The following is a 21,251-nucleotide window of genomic DNA, read 5'->3' on the forward strand; positions in this document are numbered from 1 at the left end:
TAACTGATCTGTAGAACATACGTCAACGCAAGCGTAGAGCTCTGTGTCGTATCCGGATGGTGCAGAGATCTACCCGCTGGGGGCCTAATTCAGCCTGTGTGCGGCTAGCTGCTAAATAAGCTAACGTTATCAAGGCTTGCAGCTGTCAAGCCCCCAGCTCTTGCTGCAACGTGTTGGGGTTAGTGAACAGAGTCCATGTAAGTCTTTAAAAACCTGTGTTATATCTCACTGTTTTACATTATAGCTTATGTTGTATTTGAATCTCAACGTGCCAGTAACGTCCAACTGACCGTCTAGCTACGTGTCAGTTAGCCTGAAGTCAAGAGCAGTGTAACGTTAGTCGAAGTTACTACTTCAATTCTATACTGTAGCTTACTGATTTAACTGGAGCAACGTAAATGCAAAGTGTACATATTTTCCACTGAAGTCAGTAATTCAAATGTATTGATTAGTACTACCTCACTAAAAAAAAATATTATGTTTATTTGATTAGTTATTGTAATTTGCGATTCGATCTTCGGTTTTATTGTCTGACGTTAGCTAGAGCTAATTTGTCATTCTAAATTATTATTATTGTTATTATTATTATTATTATTATTATTATTATTATTATTATTATTATTATTATTATATTAATCTGTAGCAAAGATGTCCATGCATGTCCTAAAATAGTAATCCAAACGCCCAAAGCTATTCGATTCAGAGTAAATCTTGACATTTGAGAACCAAATAATTTACAAAGCATCATATATGAATCGGATAATTACACTTACCCTCAAAATGCTATAACCTGCACGTTTGATAATGTTATATGATGACAACTAAATATCAAAATAAATATCAGGACATTTGCTGTCCGTGACTGATCAATTAATCAACCAATCCTTTCAGCTCTCTTGCAAACTGAATACTTTTGGATGTTGGCAGCTCATTTGACAAAATATACAATATGATGAGGTGCTTGATAGACATTATGTTTTGACATTTTATCATCTTAACAATTAAACAGATTTGGGAGGAAAAATACTCAAAAATGAAGACAATTGATGAATGCAACCCCACTCATGGACGAGAGTCTTAGTATTTCTGCACTGTCAAGCCTTCAAGTGTTTTCTATTTAGATGTGAATAATTTGTGTTTAGGGGTTATACTGTCGTCAGTTCTGAACATGAGGTCATCTATATTCTCAGCATTGCACCATATTTTAACTGATTTAATCAATAAGCCTTTGAGTATAGGTAAAAAAAAAAAAGTAATAAATCAAACTTCTCAACACATTGTCAAACACTAAGAAGTGTTTCTTAATCATCATTCTACTTTATCCCATTAAAGGACCAGTATGTAAGATTTAGTGATATCTATCGGAACAGACTTGCCAGAAATGGAATATAATATTCATAAGTATGTTTTAATTTGTGTATAATCACCTGAGAATAAGAATCGCCCTTCTCCATAGGGAGTCAGTCCCCTTCCATGGAGGCCACCATGTTGCATCACCATGTTTCTACAATAGCACAGAACAGACAAACCAAACAGTGGCTCTAAAAAGGGCCTTTTGCATTTTTCACGAGTTTTGCAGCCACCACAGGTTCTCCTACATGCTTGGGAGGGGAATTTAGTTGTTTGCAATCTGTAACCTCACCACCCGATGCCATTAAATCTTACACACAGCACCTTTTAAGGGCTAATATGTGTAAGTCAAAAACACATGACTGTATAAACTGCTGAAGGCTATGTATCTCTAATTAAAAGGTGTAGGTCCTTCTGATACCTTGAGGTGGTGCTGGCATGCTGCACTCTTGTTTCCTTCATAATGGTCTGGTTGTCAGACAGATAGGGAAGTATTCTCCTGCTGCAGTATATTTTTACTGTGGGAATGAAGCATGAAAAGAGAAAACACTTGTATTCTAGTAAGTCTGCTCACACACCACCATACCAGAGAAAGCTGATGGTTAAATGTAACTGATTTACTGATTTGATTCAAACCACCTGTGTAGCCTGTGCATTGCTATGCAGGATCATCTTTGATTTTTTTTTTTATTTGAAAATGTATAGACATGAAATGTGTGAACTAATGAGAACTGTATGACTAAGCAAACCAGTCATGTCTATTTTTAGGAGAGTGATAAGAGTGGATATAGTCACATGCCTCGACCAGCTGTACCCCATCTATGGGGTGACTGCCAACTTTATATAGTTACACACCAGGAGATGAATAAAAGATATTTTAATTTCCATACAGTGAAGACAGGTAAATAAGGAGGGTTGAAAGACTATGCCCTCTGGAATATAAGTGGTTGTGATTTTTATTTCCCTCCGTGACATCCCACATCACTTTTTTAATACCTTTGGCTATTCTATTTAAAATCCAAAGCTGAAATGACCTCTTCATGTCTTTATGTTGGGGACAATACCTCAGCCCAAAGACCCATTTTCAAAGGTTATCCAAATAAGATCAGCCATTTTGTGGCTCTTGTTATTACTCGACCACTGGTCCTGTTAAATCAATTCAGTTTCTCAAAAAACAATGCTTTGATCCTTGATTTTATCAACTCCAGCTCTTTTGTGTTTCTAATTTCCTCATCCCCCAACATTTTGTTTTCATCTTAGGCCAGCTGTTGTTTTCCAGCACCTCCCTGTAATATGTGAAAGAAGTTTTCTTCTCCATGCCTCAGCCTTGTAAAAATCCTTCTTTTCCTCTTTCTTCAAAAAGTAATTTGCAGAGCTCAATGTGATAAAGGGACATCACCCCAAAGTCAAACTGGTGTCCAACTGTATTTTTGTTTAGTGGCAAAAGAGCGGCTTAGGTGCAAAGTGTGACTTAGAGGATAACCTATTGAATGTAATTTCACTACTTGTTACTTACAAAGGCAGATAGGAATTCATTGGAGAATTTGGCCTTGCTAAGTTGACCTGCAGCTCAGGGCTTTTTGAGGTTTTTATACCCTGAGATGCAGAAAAAATCTTTAGAATCTGAAGTTTGGAATCAGGATTTGGTGATTAATTGTCATACTTATGGATATAAACAATATAAACACATTGTGAATATTTCTCTGCATATCTTGTGGACAGAAGTCAGATTTTGTCTTTTTTGGTACCTAGCCAAAATATAGTAGTCAATCCCATTAGCACATGGTTTATACCTACTGGGGTTGCACATTGTGGAAGAAATGAGATTGTGAGTGTTCTGACAGACATATTGCAGCCACAGCTCCATATTTTCTGTTTTACAGTATTTATTAATGAAGTGGTTAAAACACAGTATTATGATATATTATATAAAAAAGGAAATTCCTGTACAATGCAGTGCAGCCCTGCAACACATATCACCTTTGTGGAAATTGCAATGTTCAGTTTTTGTTGTTGACATTTAAGGTTGCATTTCAGGCTTTGGGAAACAAAGCATTTTATGAAATTTTATAGACCAGATGAGTAATCGTTTCATCAAGTAAATAAGCAATAATGACAGTAAGCCCTATTGGAATATAATCAAATCAGTATTTTGCTCAGCCCTAATTTCTTCTCTGTTTCTTGTAGCATTTTGAAGTGTTGTGATGGCTGTATTTCTATTTTGTTTTTTTAGGTTTGTAGCTCGCTCCTTGCTCAAGATGTCAAGTCACAATCCTTTGTTGAGGCTGGAGCAGCGAGCAGCTGAGGCTGACCAGATCATAGAGTACCTCAAACAGCAAGTCCAGCTGCTCAAGGAGAAAGCCAGTAAATAAGGACACCACACACTAAAATGCTTATACATAGGAAATTGTATGGGCCAATTTATAATGAGCATAATCTTACGTACTTATAATCTTAAGCATATGTAAGTTTACATTTTTTTTTCTAGGCAGGCTACATTTCTATGCAAAAAGGCCTTATGCTGTATTCAAGTGTAGTACATGATATATGCTGACTGTACTGACTGACACACTCTTTGGCTGAACGGCTCTTTCCATACATGATTCACAATCTCATAATATAAAGAGTAAAATTCTTGTAGGACCACTCACAGCTTTATGAAATTTGAGGCGTCATGTAAGGTCATATGACATTATCTGGAATTAATAAGTATTGTTTTTCCTTTATCTATTACTGTCAATTATTAAATCAAGTGTGTTTTACTGTAATTTAACACTGTGTTAGACTATTTCTAAACTGGAAAATTTGAGTAGTGGACAATATTTTTTCTGTAACTCCAAAACAGGGAACAATATTGATTTCAGTAATCACCATATTTCAATCAACAGTATATTTGTACTAGTGAAGCAACTGTTCTTGAAATGTCCTGTGGGATGGTGAAATTTCATTCTCGTGCTGAGCGGTAACAGGAATTTGCCTCGTTGCAGTTGTCCAGGCCAGTGTCAGAGAAGAGAAGAAACTGATGGTGGAGAATGCCAAATTGAAGAATGACATCGAGGAACTGAAAAAACAGCTGCTGGAGAAAGAGAAGAGGAGGGGAGGTATGTTGAGTTTGATTCCCAGCAAAAACGCAGACACAGTTTGTTTGTCTTGAAGAAGATGTTGTTATCCTTTATATCTCGTTATAGAAGCAGTTGTGTGTGCCTGACTTGGGGAACATTTGATGTCAGTTGTAGCTCATTAGAGCATTGTTTGGTTTGTACTGTCAAGATAACATCTTGTGCATTCTCGCCTCAGCCCACTATAAGCAGATCTTTTTTGTTTTTATTATAAACAACCGTCACGCTTAAAGAATCAAAGTGATGGGGCAATATGTCTGTCAGCTATTGTGTGTCTGACATACGTTGACATTCATGGGCAAGAAGCTCAGATCATTAACAAACATTTAATGTTTTCCAGAAAGACGCTGCAGAAATAAAGGGGGGACGAGAAGAAATAAGTAATTTAACCTTGTTCAAAAAACTCAATATGTTAGTGTTGGAACGATGAAGGAATGCATTCCAATACACTCGGGACTATGTTTTTCCACATATTGTATCTAATTGTGATGTTTATTTTGTGGGTTTCATTTCAATGGCTTTAAGGTGGCATAAAATAGCTTAATCAAAACATGGATAAATATGACCCTTTTTGCAAGAGGAATTTCAGTTGGCTTTGCTGATTTGTTATTGAGATGTGATAAACAGACTATTGAACGCGACTATAATAGTGCCTTGAGGAAAAAAACATTACTTGTTTTTCAGATGAAAAAAAAAATGGTTTAGAACTGAAATTGTGGACCAGAAAACCAAGACAACAGCCCAAAAAAGTGCTTAAACGTTCTGTAGACATGAGTCCAGTGATAACTGGATTTTTTTACTTCGAGCCACATTAGTCATAGTCATTTGATTCATCATTAATATAATGATATTGATCAGTGCTGTTTTAATTTAATGTTCTAGGCAATACCCTGATGTTTCCAGAGATACCTAATATGTCAGGCTTAGTTTTGGGAAATGTGCATAAATCAATACCCAAGACATCTAGAATAATTCCATTTGTTGCAATGGTGCAGCCATGAAAAACAGGTCATCTCAGGGTTGAATATTTCACTCAATTTAAGTATCATAAGTAATATTGTTTTACAGTGTGGAAAAAGATTTTCTAAATGTAAAAACCTTGAGAAATGTTTTAAAGGCAATGTCAAGGGTTTTAAGAGTTTATTGCCTGTAATTCCAAGGTAAACCGGAAAGGTCCTGATCTCAGGTCCTAACATAGAATTAAGGTAATTAAAAGCATTATGGTGACGGTGGTGTGCGTGCAGACCAATGTTTGTCAGACATTTTGTAGGAATTCAAACATGAGGCGCCTTAAATGATGGGTTATTTTTTTCTGGAGAGTTATTGTAGGACATTGTTCCCTGCTTTATGGCTCTATTTTCTTGTTTCCATCAACTTGGACACTGTCATTTTCCCATCAAAACTGTTTGCATCAGGAAAGCAGTCCTCCCTCCGGGTGTGTAAATAAAGCTCCCTCTGTATCATTTCATTGTATCATGTTGATGCAACCAGCTCTGTGCGTGAAAAGGGACAACTAAGGAGTAGGAGTAGTGTACTGTGTGTGTTTGTAATGTAAATGAACTCTTTCACTGCAGTGCTGCACACAACATATGGGAAACTATGTGTGTGCAGAGATATCAGTTGTCAGAAATACTTGAGATAAAGATAGTAAATATGAGCCACGACTTAATGCTTTTTTTGTACTGACCTTTTTGTCTGGGTTCTCCCTGCAGTGCGAGAGGTGGCCATGCCATCAGCTGAAGCCAGTGTTGAGTGCAATTCGAAGCCCACCCCTCCTAAACCCTCTGGTCCAGCACCCTCTGCCTCCCCTGCTGCTGCTGTCCAGAGCCCTCCTCCCAAAGATGACAGTAAAAAGAAGAAGCCTGAGAAAAAAGGTTGGAGAGAAAAGCACGGCACATTGCATTATTTTATTATGAATCCTTTTGAAGTTTTAACATCCAATAAAACGGTTTTAGAAACTGAAATTAAGATATGTCACATAACAATATGTGTGCCAGATATTTCCTTTTCAGTTTGCTAGTGGGGCCATATTAAAGCTAGTAAAAGTGACACTCACCTCTCACCACTCTGGGATTTATTTGGTCTTTTTAATTTTTTTTTGTTTGTTTTTTAACTAAAGGTCTTATTTAAAGCCCAGTGACTTACAGCAGTTGGCTGGATTCAGCACTCTGTTCATTAAAGGTCATTTGATCTTCTTTCCTAACATCTAAATTTCTAACCAGGTGTTAAGGGATGTAAGACACTATTGTCTTTTAGTAGATCCAAGTCTACACTCTGGGCCTTACTGGATTGTAGAACATTGAAATGTTTTGTGAAGCCTCATCTGTCATGGAATTTTATGATTGATAAATTCGTGTCGCATTTGTGATAAGATGTCCTTGTCTAGTGTCACCTATAATTGAAGCCAATTTGAGAATGACTTAATGTTAATGTTTTGTGGCTGTGCGTAACCCTAAGGACTATCATTCAACCAAAGTATCCCCATGTAATGAATTTAATTGAGTTAAACTGTTCTACATTCGTAATAAATTTAGAATGCAGAACAAGAAAATTCCTGCCACAGAATTTCAGTTGATTAGCAATAAGTCACACAAATATTTTGTTCTGTTTCAGCAAAAAGCTATCTTGAGTAATTAGTCAGGCGTCGATAGGGAATAATCAGCATTGGGTGTGTTTATGGGGTTATAATTAGCAAAGAGGAAGCAAAAGTCCCGAGACACTGCAAATTCACTGGCGTGTCTGGCATTTCTCACGTCCAGATGTCAGAGAGCAGAGCAGTTGGTGAGAGATACCTCTTCCCCTTGATAAGCTGTTGTACATGTTTAATTGTTTGTTACTTCAGGGTTGGATGTAGCTGTGTTCCCACCTCATCCAAACAGTCAAATCTTGTTAGTCTGCGAAACCATCTGCAACCTCGGTGGAGTCCTGTTAATGTTCCGTCGCTGCGTTGTCATCACAGCAGAGCACAGATTACACAGGGGAGAAATGTTGAATATCAAAAGCAGAGGTTGGAATTCATATTCTTCAGAGCTGGTGTGGGCTCAGAGGAATGATTAAAGACTGTGCGATCATTTGATCAGTGCAACCCACTGGAATGAATGTGTGCAAAAAAGCAGGCGAGTGAAAGGCACTTTGTCTCGCAGAGGAAGCATCTGCTATTCTGCTATGTCATTGGATCATGTAACACTCACCTTCAGCCAAAAGTGGGGTATTGGTATTGCCATTTACTCAAGGTATGTTCTTCACATCTCAGGGAAGACATAAAAAAGTAATTCCTTAATTTTTTTTATTTATGTATCACATGGAATGCATGCTGCCCTGAGCCCTGGCATTGGCGGACTTTGTTTTAGTTTTTGGGAGGGAATTAAATCAGATTCCAGACAGATGCCCAGTATTGTTTGAACTATGATTTGTTTTTTATAATTTCCCTTGGAAATACACCAGCGGGCTGAAATATGCTCAATGCTTTTAAACAAACATTTCCTATAATATCATGCACATTTAGTATAATACCATGAAAACTCTCACAGATGCGTCTCTTCAGCAAAGCTTTTCCCTAACGCATGATGAATAGCTACTGTCTGACGTTCTGTGCTGAAAATGCACACAACCAAATTGTCATATCTGACTTTCATTCACATAGAGAAAATTAGGGGGCTGAAATGTTCCGAGACAAAGTGTGTTTGTGCACACTGTTAGTGTAACAGTATTTGCTTTTCTTTGATGCCAGGAGGAGAGAAAGCGGAGAAGAAGCAGGGAGCCCAGAGCCAAGAGGATGCCAAGGTGGACGTGTCTCGTCTGGACCTGCGTATTGGACGCATAGTCACGGCCCAGAAGCACCCCGATGCAGACAGTCTCTATGTGGAGCAGGTTGATGTAGGAGAGGCTGCTCCCAGAACTGTGGTCAGCGGGCTGGTCAAGCACATACCTCTGGACCAGGTACAGTGTTATTACTCTTTTAGAAGTGATTAATAGAAGTTGGGTCACATAACTTTGAAAACTAATGAAATGGCTACCTCAGAAGAATTTTTCAGAATGTATGTAGAGATTCATGTACAATAGATTATTTACTTTGTGTCTCCTCAGTTGGAAACTAATACCGTTATACTCATCCCCATAGTTCTGATCTAAGCTGAAGATCATTGAACACATCAGGCCCCCAACTGCAAGTCTGTAGGTGCTGATGGTTCTCCTTTGCAACTCAACATTTTATGTTGATCATTCAAGGTCTCTACAGAATATTGGTGTTCGTTTTGCTTTTGAATAATGATTTGCTCCTGAAGCAAATTCATTTCTATAGAGTATTTTCATCCAAAGGAAAAGCACTAAACGAAGAGTTTAGACAAGAGCAAATTGAAAACTGTTGAAGCAATGGCATTTAGTAGCATTTAGTGCTCTCTAACTGAAGTTAAAAAGGCAGCATAGACTTCCCAAAGCCTTGTTTATACGTGCGCGAGACAACGTGGCCCAGGCAAGCTACAAGTATGCACAGAGGCATTTATACTCTTTATGCTCAACGTGTTGTTCGTTGCAGTGTTCTCCGAAACACCAGGGGGCGTACAAACAAAATATTCTGTGAATAAGCAAGAAGTCAACGAGTGTTACCAGAAGAACGTCATTATCCTTAGGATTTTCAAGGTCCATCTGAGTAAAGTTCTTACATTCTGAGCTTCAAAATGTGACATGTAACTTAAATATACAAACAAATATTGTGCCTTTTTAAATATATCAACTCACTAGCATAATTCCACATTCAAATGGTCATAAATCTTTAGAGAAATCGATTTTGACGAGAAAAAAAAAGTCAGATAGAACCTCATGATTTAAAGCTCATGGTAGTAGCTCTATGGGAATGACATTGCGGTGAATTGTCATTTATATATTTTAATTTGCTACTGCACAAATATGCTGATAAAGTAATGTTGTGTAATTCTTTTTTTTTCATTTTGCTGGGCACAGCCATTAGGAGAGGCTCTTTGAACTAGTGTTTCTTTTTTTTTTGTTTTGTGAAATAAATCACACACAAACATAAATAACAAAAACTTTTCAAATATACACACACATTTTTGTATCGTTTGCACACATGTAAATCAAAAATACAAAGAAGACTATATAGAAAAGAGCAGCTGTCTCTGTTTTATTCCTATGGGAAGTTCCTCTCAGCAGTGCACGCCCAGTTACAGTAATTCAGAGGTGCATGACAAAGTGCTGCGACAACTTGCGGTGCCTTCACATTTGATGCAAAAGACGCCATAACGTCATTTTTGGCATGCACACCATCACACCGGGATGCTGCGTCGAACATAAACCTAGTTTAATGCACTTCTCCTGAAGCTACTGCTGCCTTTTTTTTTTTCTTTCTGTATCAGTCCATTAAACACATCAATTTTTTTTCTGACTTTCTTGCTAACTGTCTTATTTATGAGCCATTACCTGTTTCTGTCAAGCAAGCAGGAGTGAAATATCTGACAAGATGCATTATGGGTTTTATGGCAGGACTCTTTAGTGACTGTTATGCTATAATAAATAATAGGCACCATTAAGAAGGCTTAATGTCTGCAGTGCACATAAAATATTGCTAAAGTCAACAGTCTGTTTTGTAAATACTGTTACAGAACATTCACTTACTATTCCCGGCTTGCCAGAACTGAGGTGAAAAATTAAATCTGCCACCAAAACTCTGTCAAACCAAAATGAGTGATTTTAGATTTATGTAGCAATTTCTTGAAGGATGTCCTTCACTGAAGGGTACTTGTATGTGTATTTTCTAAAATCTGGCATGCATCATGTCATGGAGTGCTGGATTTTATTTCTGTTCAGCTTTTGGCAGAAACGGCCTCTGGTCTTCTTTTAAATTTTGGTAAGCCACAGAGGTCTCTGAGCTCAAATGTCTGATGTTTCCTGTTTGCTCCCTTTGGTTTATGAAATGAGGCAAACAAGCCATAAACCCTCGGACACAGTAATTTTAAATTAAGAGATTGGAATTGGCATTATTGTTTATATTGGATTATGAAATGTTCAGTCCTGTGCTCAAATAGACCACATATGTTGAAGGTGTTTTGTTTTTTTCCTTATGTAAAACGGATATAATTTGTTTTTTTTCTGTATTGTCAAGGGTATATGGGCTTTAAAAATGTATTTGATCTTCTGTCCCCCATGCAGATGCAGAACCGCATGGCAGTTCTGCTGTGTAACCTGAAGCCAGCCAAGATGAGAGGAGTTGTGTCCCAGGCTATGGTCATGTGTGCCAGCTCACCAGACAAAGTTGAAATCCTTGACCCCCCGAGTGGAGCAGCACCAGGGGACAGAGTCACTTTCCAGGGCTTCCCAGGTACTAATACCCTTAACAGTGGAGATTACCCATCAAAAACAGATTAATTATTAGCATAAAGCTTGAACGTAACAACAGATTTCCAACCAGTACTTGCTCATCAGTGAGTGACTATCAATGTTTGTCATTGGATTGAGTCTACTGAAAGAATTTTCCAGCCTAGAATCCACAGAATGCCTCTGTCTTAAGGAAATGAAGGGTGTCGTTGAGCCCTCTCTCTGCCAGAAACAACATGGCAGTTTCAACATTCACTCTGAAGACACCAATCAGGATGCTTTCTCAGACCCCAATGAAAGTTCTCATCAGAGGTGTTCTGTTTGGTGGTGGCTAAATGGCCTGTGACTGCTGATTTGACAGGCTAATCAACATCTTGCTAAGAATGTAACCTACTTTTTTTTCCCCTAGAAATTTGGAAAGATAAGTGTCCTGTTAAGTTTAGCCAAATAAAATGAGTTTAGAAAAGAACATGTGAACCCAATTTCTAATCAATTAACACATCACCTAGACCGTAGGAGAGTCAAGGTCCTCTTGTGATGTATTCCAAATGGAGTCTCTAATGAATGTGGCCTGAAATTAAAAAAAAAAAAAAAGGGGGGGGGGGACAAAACAGGCCAGTGTGGTCATGAATGAAGTCTCTCTTATATTCAGATATATGCTGACAGTTTACAAAGCTGAATATTGGTGAGAGAAGGATTGTCTTGTTCTTGTATTCTTTTTAGAACAATAACCAATTTGGGAATTCCCATTGAAAAATGGGAGGAGGAGGATACGATGAAAGTGGATACGCGGTTACAAATACACGCAGCCCAGCATGAGCTGAGGCTTTTATCCCTGTTGTACACATGTCCCAGCCTCTCCTAAAGCTCTTTGATTCAAGAGGAATCCCTTTGGCCATAATTTTTATGGATTCTACATTAAATAGTCATATTCAAACCACCCTCTGAAAACAGAAGGATTGGAGGACTAAAGCAAAGACGGGATTGGTTGATGACTTGAAATGGTGTAGAGTTCTTGTTTGTTAACAACAGTACAGTAAAACTTGAGGCTGTCTTCTGAAGTACATATAATGGAAAATAAGAGGTGAAAGTCGTTTTTGTCTTTGTCAGAGTTTCCCCTTTTCTCCTACCAAGCCCCATAGTACAGATTCAATTGCAGCCAATCTGCTGCTGGTGTGAGTACATGGCTGTAATTGCTCACATTTCCCCAACTAATGGGGCCCAGTTTGTCTGCTTGAACTTAAGAGTGTGTGCAAGTTGCTCATCAAAACCTCTTTCACGCTTCTGATCAAAACTGATTGTTGCCACTCTTGGGTTGTAAACCAGCACAAATCACAGCCTTGGGAAATGAAACACATTTGTGTCCTCATACCCTGAGATGCTTGTGTAGAGAGGAAAACGTCGACACCAGACAGAAGCCAGCCAGTACCGGCAATGAATTTTTACAAATGCCAAGCAACATCAAAACAAAGCCATCACGAAATGAGACTCTCCTTTAATTGTTTCCCCTGGAAGCATATTTTGATTCTGAGAAGTTTGGTTGAGATGTTTCGAATTATAGTTGAGAAGAAATGGCAGTTTTAAAAAGCTCAGTTTCTAATAGAACATGATAGAAAGTCAGACTATTGGGAGACATAAAAGTAGAATTGTCTTGATAAATCAGGGATATAATGGTTGGTCATTTGCTCACAATTTTTATTGGACTCAGCTTATTACACAGATTGTATCAGTGCATGTTGAATATGAAAAATCCATAAAGGAAAGTTTAAAGTCATCTATCAATGTGTCTTAGCTTGAATATATTAAAACAGTGTTTGAATAGGTTATGCAAGGACATGACATACCACAAAAAAGTTCATAAAATATCAGCCCTGGATCCATAAATCCTGCATGTGTGATGGCCAAGTTGAGAACAGAGGAGGTTTCTAATGTATGAAACTGATGTCTTGATTGCAGGTGAACCAGACAAAGAGCTGAACCCCAAAAAGAAGGTGTGGGAACAGATTCAGCCAGACCTACGCACAGATGACCAGTGTGTCGCAACCTACAAGGGAGCTGCCTTTGAAGTCGTCGGCAAGGGAGTGTGCAAAGCCCAAACCATGAGCAACAGTGGAATCAAATAAAATAACAGGGCTGCCTGAAATAGCTCAGTGTTTACTTTACTTGGCAATCACCCTCAGTGATGACCGCGATGCTGTTGAGAAAAGGGATGGTGATAAATGAAAGTAAATGCCATGAGATGTTCAATAAAGGGTTTTAAAAATGATCTATATCCTTTTTAAGTGTGTACTTAGAATCTGTCCTGTGACAGTCAGTTCCTGTTTGACCTCTTAAATAGACAGTCATGGTCTAAAAGGTGTGGTTAATCAACACAACTGTGATTATGCTTTAATTCCCAGCTCTGTCTTTTGTCCTGTGGCACATTAGCTTGATTGTGCTTTGACTTTGAGGTTATAACTCTTTAAGACATACTGTACGGGGCTTGAGCGAGCATCATTGGTTTCCACTTCATCTAGTTTTGGGTATTTTAATGAGCAGGAGATGAAACAGGGATGTTGTACTACAAAGCGGCAACAAAAACAGATCAGGTTCACAAGCTCTTTGCAGAGGCTATTTAGATGGTACTCAGCCCCAGTGCTCCAATCTCTGAGCCCACTGTCATTATTTCAATCTTGGCTCTGTGATGCCGGTGCCATGTGCTTTGTTTTATTGTCCCCTTGAAAGAAAAAGGCTACCCACGTCCGGAAGTATCAAACTACACAGAAGAAACAGACAGTGAGCTGTGCACCAGAGCCTCTAACGTTACATTAACAGTAATTAAGGCCATCCACACTGCAAAAGCATTTGTCATGGGTCAAAGCAGACTATCGTGCAGACTCACGCTTACCGTAGTACTCAGAAAATTTTGTATATTCTCATGTTCAACTGCACCTTTTTCTTAGATCTGTTTTGTATAATGGAGGGAAAAAGGTTCTAAATCAAAACGTATTGCATACTAGTACTATAGATGCTTTTGTTAATGAGAAATGCCTTAGAACTGGCTTGAACTGTAACTTACGAACTCAACTTGACATTTAGTAGCTACAAAGTCTCCACAAGAAGTGTGCATCCTACAGGATTGTAAAGGAACAGCACCAACAATTCAACACCTTAAAGTAGCAATCTCAAAGATCTCCATTTCCTTCTCTTTGGTGGCACCATATGGGGTTAAGTGGTAATTGCAAGTGTGTTTTTGGACCTCAGTCGACCTTACTCCCAGCGACCCAACCAGTGTCACTGTGTGACATCATGCTAGTGCAAGCAAATTGAAGAGTGAGTTTGTAGCGTTAGGTACGCCAACCCTCTCTGGCGGATCAACCACGGGGTGATGGAAAACATGTCACCAACTGTGCTGCTTGTTATTTGACTGCATGGGAAGAAAGTCGCCACCAACACGTGGTTCGTAATGATCATAATACTGCAAATGAAAGAGCTTTCATCAGTGGGCCATAGGCTCAGTCACCATTGTATTACCTCATTTGGCAATAGTGACTGAACAGACATTTATTTAAATGAGAATCTTCAAGATTATAACTTTAATGACTAGTTAGATGTCACATATTCAAAGATAAAACACAAGTGTTTTGAAACAAGTCATAAATAAGTGATGCTTAAGTGCAATGCACACTAGCCATATTGCTTCAGTTGATGCCCATAGTACTCACTGTCTGTGTCATAGGCTACAGTCACATTACAGGCCCTAAATATGCAGTGTGTAGAATTTAGTGGCATCTAGTGGAATGGACTTGACAGAAATGGAATTTAGTATTCATTAAGTATGTTTTAATAAGTGTATAATCACCTAAAAATAAAAATTGTATTTTTGTTACCTTAGAATGATCCCTTTATATCTACATAGGGGACGGGTCCTCTTCCATGGAGCCTGTCTTGTTGCACTGCCATGTTTCTACAGTAGCCCAGAATGGAAAAACCGAACACTGGCTCTAGATGGGGCCTTTCATGTTTTTCATTTGGTCACACACTGCACCTTTAATGCTCAGTTCTGATTTTTTAGTCAGATCGATTTTGACGGTTCACATTCATGTTTGTAAGTGAACACTGTTGAGGTCTTAGACTGTCATGCATGCACAGATTTAACTGAAATGAGAGCTCCATGCGTATGGCTTGAATAGAAGCTTCTCCATAAATGTCCAACAAATTTGAAACTTCCTCGTCTCTCCATTGATCTCTGTCACTGTCGTTGCTCTCCTCTGTGCGTCTGATTTGGATTGTTCACACTTCCGTGAAAAAATCAGAACTGAGTCACTCAGAAGCAAAAACAAATTGGATTTGAGCCACTTCAGCATGTACTGTGAACGTAGCCAAACAGACAGAAGAAGAAGTCAAGGTACAGTAGCAGGGATGGGCCACTCCAGGGAGCAAATATGAATACTGCTTTTCCAGAGAAATTGAAAACCTCAACCTTGCCTGCAGGTTGAACTATGACTCCTTGCCTGTAGATGGTACACATAGGTCTAAACTGTTGCTGCTGCTGTTATTGTTCTTGCCTATAGTTGTCACAGTATATATGGACAAGAACTACAGTTCTCAAACTGCAGATGTTGCAAATGGAATATATAAGCTGGGCTTAGTTGTGGGAGCTTAACTTCAGTGGCACTGTCTTTACCCTTCTAACGTAGATTAGGACATAAACATACTTTTGTTGCACCACACAAAAAGTGTCCAACTACTGCTCAAGCACCTGCCTGATTGTCTATTAAACAGTGTCCTATGTTGGTTATGTGCTTTTAAAATATGTTATCTGTCCTTTCAGGACAGTTAGGAAAACCTCTCTGGGTTTAGATGACACAGACAGCTCTAGCAAGTGACCTCTGGTAAAGCTTATTCTCACTTAGACCACAGTGATCTTTCTTGGTTTTCTATGACCACAAGGAGTGTTGCAACCTCAGAGAAAGCTCACTCCAAGATATTTTGAGTCAGACATTTACAGACCACACGTTTCCTAATTGAAGTTTCAGCATCAACTGGTGTACACTCTGTTATGCAGTTACTTATTCTTGTTAACATAATATCTGCACATTCCTCATCCATAACTGACTGTAGGTTATTACCAGAGTTATCCTGATCTGTAAATTTCTATTTCTCTATCAAGATCCAGCATCATAAGTGTTGACTCACTAGTGGGCCACTCTGGTCTTGAGGTAGTAATGTGAGGCAGTAATTGGGGCCATAAATACTAAATTCACAAATAATTGGTTCACACATTGCATACGTTCTATGTCAAGCTATACATCAAAGTAATGCCTTTGCACCTGCCTTGTCCGGCTGCCACTATCCTCAGAGTAATCCCCAAACATTTTTTACGTTTAGATTTCAACACCAAACTGAAATGAAGAAGACATAGGTAGGTGTTGCTGCTTCATCATTCCCACCACCTTCTTTATCCTCCAAGTTATTGTGTCCTCAACATGACCTGAGCAGGAAAAACGATTATTTTATCAGGCCTGTATAGAGGTAGACCCATACAGATAATGCAGCACATCCAGAAATGACTGAATATGAAGAAAAGGAGAAACAATTTTGGAAAAAACCCAAACATCTCTTTTGATGTGATAAAGCTTAACTCACTCATCTGAAAACAGGATTTGGTGTGTTGGTAACTATGACTAACAGTCAAATGTAATACAAATGTTTCCAAACTTTGGGTTCAAATGTTTGTTCCATAAAACAGTGACCCAACAGCCAGAAAATCATCAAACAACAGGGGCCATGAGGAATATTTTTCTTATTTCTTAGGCCAAGTAGTCAGTTTGTGGCAAGGCGTAAAAGTCAAACTATGACAGGTCTTTATGAAGAAATGCAAACCTCTGGGATAAAAGTCATCATTCATATCGGACAGTATGATTTGCATTACAGTATTGCAAGATCTGATTCGGTGTGAATCAAGACATTGTGTGTTTCTTGATTACTTCAAGACCCTTTGGATGTGTGGAGAGTCCTTGTCAAATTGATAAATGTGTTATTGTTTTTTTGTTTTTTGTTTTTTTTTACAATAACATTTCTCAACCTTATTTTCAAAAATGATGTATTAGCTGCTTATCCATTTCATTGTGTTTGTTGTGTAGCAATGAAATCCCCCCTGCAAGTTGACTTGAACTGATGGATCAACAGGAGCCTCATGTTTTCAGTATATGCACCACTGTGACAAAGACACAGGATTAGTTAAAGTATACTGCAGTTTATTATTGTACAGTAGCTGTTTACTGTAGCCTTTTTGGATCATTCCTATACAATTTTTGTTGTTTGAATACATTGTGTGCCATTTCAGACAAATAATATTTAGATATTTATCCAAACAGATACACTTTGAGCCATATTAATTTGAAACTTGACAAATGTGATATTGTATAATGGATTGGTATTAAAAGGGCAAAGAGCTTAATTTGTTTTGTTTTTTAAAGTCCTTAAAGGTATTCTATGCAGGATTTGTCAAAAACAGAGTATTTAAAGTTGGCCCCTCCTCCCCAGTTTGACCAGAGAGAGCAGAGCGTGTGTGCTCTGTGCTCAATTAGCCAAAATGAAGGAGGATGCTGAGAATAGAGAAAGGAGATTCACCAGTCAAGTCCAACGCCTGACAGATCAACTTTCATCAGTCCCCACAATGACACATACAGAGACACAGACTCTCCTTGCTAGTGTCCCAAACGCCTGCCTTGTCTCTGTCCCACCCTCTCTGTTCTGCACCCAGTCCAACAACACCCTGGCCCCTCCTGATACAGCCAGCTGCCAACAGTCACCTCTGCCCATCCCAGCTTCCCTCCACTCAAGCCTGAAACATAAGCCCCACAAGTGGTCCTGCTGGCTAACTCTGAAAATTCTCGGAGACAAACAAACTTTTTCCTGGTTAGAAAGTGCTGTCTAAATGCTGCAGCACCACAGGGCATGCAATGAAGCTGTTGAAAAAGGAGATCCTTAGGAGCCCCCAATGCCTGGTGATCCACACAGGAACAAATGACCTGCACAGCCTCTGTAAGGACATTGCTGAGGCAGTGAGGAAGATGGTGGAGCAGGCCAGTAGGGATCTATATCTCCATGCTATTTATACACCCCTAGTAGATTCTCCTTATTTTGAAGAAGACATTTTTGAAACTCAACTCAACTTCAGAAATCGGCTAGTTCCAAGCCCAGGGAAACATGCTTCTAACTGGAGATCTGAATGGATGAACAGGAATTGAACGTAATGTCATTGACACACAGGGCAACAACCAGTCTCCCCTATTTACCACACCAACCATCACCCATCAGAACAACCTTGATTATGAAGTAAATCAAAGTGGCAGTTCAGACCACAACCAAATAAATGTGTTCTTTAAACTCTCAGGTCAAATGAGTGACACAAAAACGAAACCCAGTAAACTGTATAAATTAAATCCTAGTTACAGATGGGGCCCCAGACAGTGGAGATAAATTCATCATGGCCTTGAACTCACCTGATCTGATGAATGACAAATCAATATATGACCAAAATCAATATGTCCCTACCAGAGATGGCCATTAACAAGGCCATCAATATGATATTTCATAAGGCAGCTATTAAAGCTGACCTTATAAAACAAAAACGGAAGCCTGTTAAAAGGCAAAATGCTGACAAATGGTTTGATCAAGAATGCAAGACCATCAGAAAAGACCTAGAAAAATAGCAAATGAAAAACATCGCCAACCAAGCAACCCAGCCTTACGCATTAGATACAATGAAATTTTAAGCAAATAAAAACGTACAATTAGGAACAAAAAACAAAATTATACCCACATGAAACTTGAAGATACTGAGAATGCCATTAATCAAAATCAATTCTGGGATATGTGGAACAACTTCAACACAAAGCAACCACAAGCATTACCCATCCAAAATGGTGACATCTGGAGAGCACATTTTGAATATCTGTACAAAGACATGCCAATAAATCTAATCAATTCAGATCAATGTATTTTTAAAAGAAAATCTCCAAACATTAGAAGAAACAATTAAAGATAACCAAAAACCCCCTTGATTTCAAAATTACTTGGGAAGAACTGACCACAAACAAAATCTCTCCGGCCAAGGAAAGCTTGTGGTCCAGACAGCATTAAAAATGAAATGCTCAAATGCAGCACCCCAGAGATTCAGGGTGCAGTGTTGAAGTTGTTCAATATCGTATAACAGTCGGGATGTTTTCCTGATATCTGGTGCAAAGGGCTCATTTCGCCCAATCATAAGAGTGGGGACAAATCAGACCCTAGTCATTACTGTGGCATCTGTGTTAGCAGTTGTCTAGGTAAATTATTCTATAGTATTCTAAATAAAAGAATACTAGATTTCACAATTGGCTTCCTCCCAAAACACTTAACCACTGACCATGTATATACCAATCACACTTTAATTAACAAACATGTACACCAAACAAAAAGTGGTAAGATATTCACTTGTTTTATTGATTTCAAGACAGCTTTTGACTCTATTTGGCATGAAGGGCTCTACTACAGACTTCTACATTGTGGTATAGGGGGCAAAATATATGATCAAGTTAAATCAATGTATTTGGAAAATAGGTGTGCTGTTAAAATCGGACACAAACAAACTGAATTCTTCACCCAGAGGATTTTTTTTATTTCATGTGTATATAAATGAACTTGCTATTTAGTTGGATCAATGTCCTGTTCCTGGCCTTTCCCTCCTAGATAGAGAGGTGAAGTTTCTCTAACTCTATCTCTATAGTACTATCAGAACCCTGGGCCCTGGCAATAAATATGAAGAAAACTGAGGTCATGATTTTTCAAAAACGCCCAGATGTCAGGAGAACAAATACCAATTTACCATAAATAATCATAACATTGAACATGGTATGTTATACCTACCTTGGTGTAACCATAACATCATCAGGGAGTTTCAACATGGCAGTGAATGCAATAAAAGGAAAAGCTTGAAAAGCTCTAAATGCAATCAAGAGAAAATGTTATAATTTCCAAATTCCAAATAAAACCTGGCTTAAAATATCTGATAGTGTCATCCTGACCATTGCGTTGTATTAGCCCATCCTCACAAAAAAAATGACAGTATAGATCGAAAATTCAGGCTGCAAAAAACTACTTATGCTTACGTTTACACCATCTAGTGGCCATTGTAATTATGACCCGGGGAAGTGACGCTGTTCAGGTGGTGTTTATATAAGGTGACTTCCTTATCAGGAGAACATTTGTAGGGTGGATGGCTGGCAAAAAGTGGCCTTTGCTGCAGGAGGCGACTGGTTGTCTCCCGTTCCCAATCAAGTGTCTTTCTCCATGATAGACACTTGGTTGTGTGGCTTGGGTGGGTTTTTCCCCACAGGAAGGGTTAGGGTTAGGGTTAGGGTTGTGCCTAAACCTAACCCTAACCAAGTGGTTTTTGTGCCTAAACCTAGACCTAAAGCTGGAAATAGACCTATTCTGTTGTTTTGGTATGACAATGTGTTAGCTGTATGGTAGTGAAGTATGGAGTCCATCTAGTCATCATAGCTTTACCTGTTGGGACAAATATCAACCACAATCTTTTCATACAGAATTCTGCAGATATATTTTACACATACACAGAAAAACACCAACAAAAGTAAAGCAGAATTAGGCAGATACTGACTGATAATTAACATTCAAAAGAGAGAGACTCAAATATTTTAATCAACTTAAATCCAGCCCCTTAGACACCCTCCATTCCAAAATCCTCCAAACCCAAGAGCTGAACCCAGAAGAGTCCCTATGTCAGCTGGTGCTGAGACTAACTGCCCCCTCTCAGACACACTCTGACCAGTCTAACACCAACACTGCTTTCCAGACACCAATCAGACTAAACCAATTATAACACAATGTAAAGAAACCTATCTGGAACATTGTAAAGAAGGAACTAAAAGCCAACGTAGATTAGAATGTTATCTGGCCCTAAAAAAGAGATTATGAATTGGCAGAATATCTCTCTACTGTCAGAGATAGAAAGCAGAGACAGATCCTAACGAAGTACAGGCTCAGTGACCACAAATTGGCAATCGTAAAAGGACGACATAAAAAAATCATGGCAACCAAAAGAAAACAGAATATGTGGTCACTGTACGACAAATGAGGTTGAGACAGAGATGCACTTCCTCCTACAGTGTAAAACATTCAATGAAATAAGGAACATTTACTTCGTCTCTGCAATGTCCCTGTAATTTCAGATTTCAAAGAGTTTAATGACCCAAAAAATTAAAAAAAACAAATAAAATTACCAAAATTTAATATCTTTAATATCTTGCTGCCCAATATTTATCAACATGCATGCATGCATTACACAAACACACACACACACACACATACACACAAATGCATGCATAAAATATACTGTATATATAATCAATATATATCAATATTAATATAATTAAATATGTATATGAATCTTAATGTTGTGTTAAT

General features: G+C 38.5%; 1 protein-coding gene across 1 annotated transcript; it reads left to right on the forward strand.

Moving 5' to 3' along the window:
• The first annotated feature begins 60 nt into the window (after positions 1-60).
• aimp1a (aminoacyl tRNA synthetase complex interacting multifunctional protein 1a) lies at positions 61-13,062 on the forward strand. The gene is made up of 7 exons (XM_067584829.1): positions 61-197; positions 3,584-3,714; positions 4,338-4,451; positions 6,182-6,343; positions 8,200-8,408; positions 10,632-10,800; positions 12,753-13,062. Coding segments are annotated over exons 1-7 (954 nt in total). The 5' UTR covers positions 61-195; the 3' UTR covers positions 12,920-13,062.
• The last annotated feature ends 8,189 nt before the right edge of the window (positions 13,063-21,251 follow it).

The sequence above is a fragment of the Thunnus thynnus genome, chromosome 3, assembly GCF_963924715.1.
Source record: "Thunnus thynnus chromosome 3, fThuThy2.1, whole genome shotgun sequence".
NCBI lineage: Eukaryota > Metazoa > Chordata > Actinopteri > Scombriformes > Scombridae > Thunnus > Thunnus thynnus.

Excerpts from the sequence above, each read along its gene's own strand:
- aimp1a (XM_067584829.1), top strand. Across the intron at positions 4,452-6,181 it reads GAAAGAGAAGAGGAGGGGAG|TGCGAGAGGTGGCCATGCCA; the intron begins GTATGTTGAGTT and ends TTCTCCCTGCAG. Across the intron at positions 6,344-8,199 it reads GAAGAAGCCTGAGAAAAAAG|GAGGAGAGAAAGCGGAGAAG; the intron begins GTTGGAGAGAAA and ends CTTTGATGCCAG.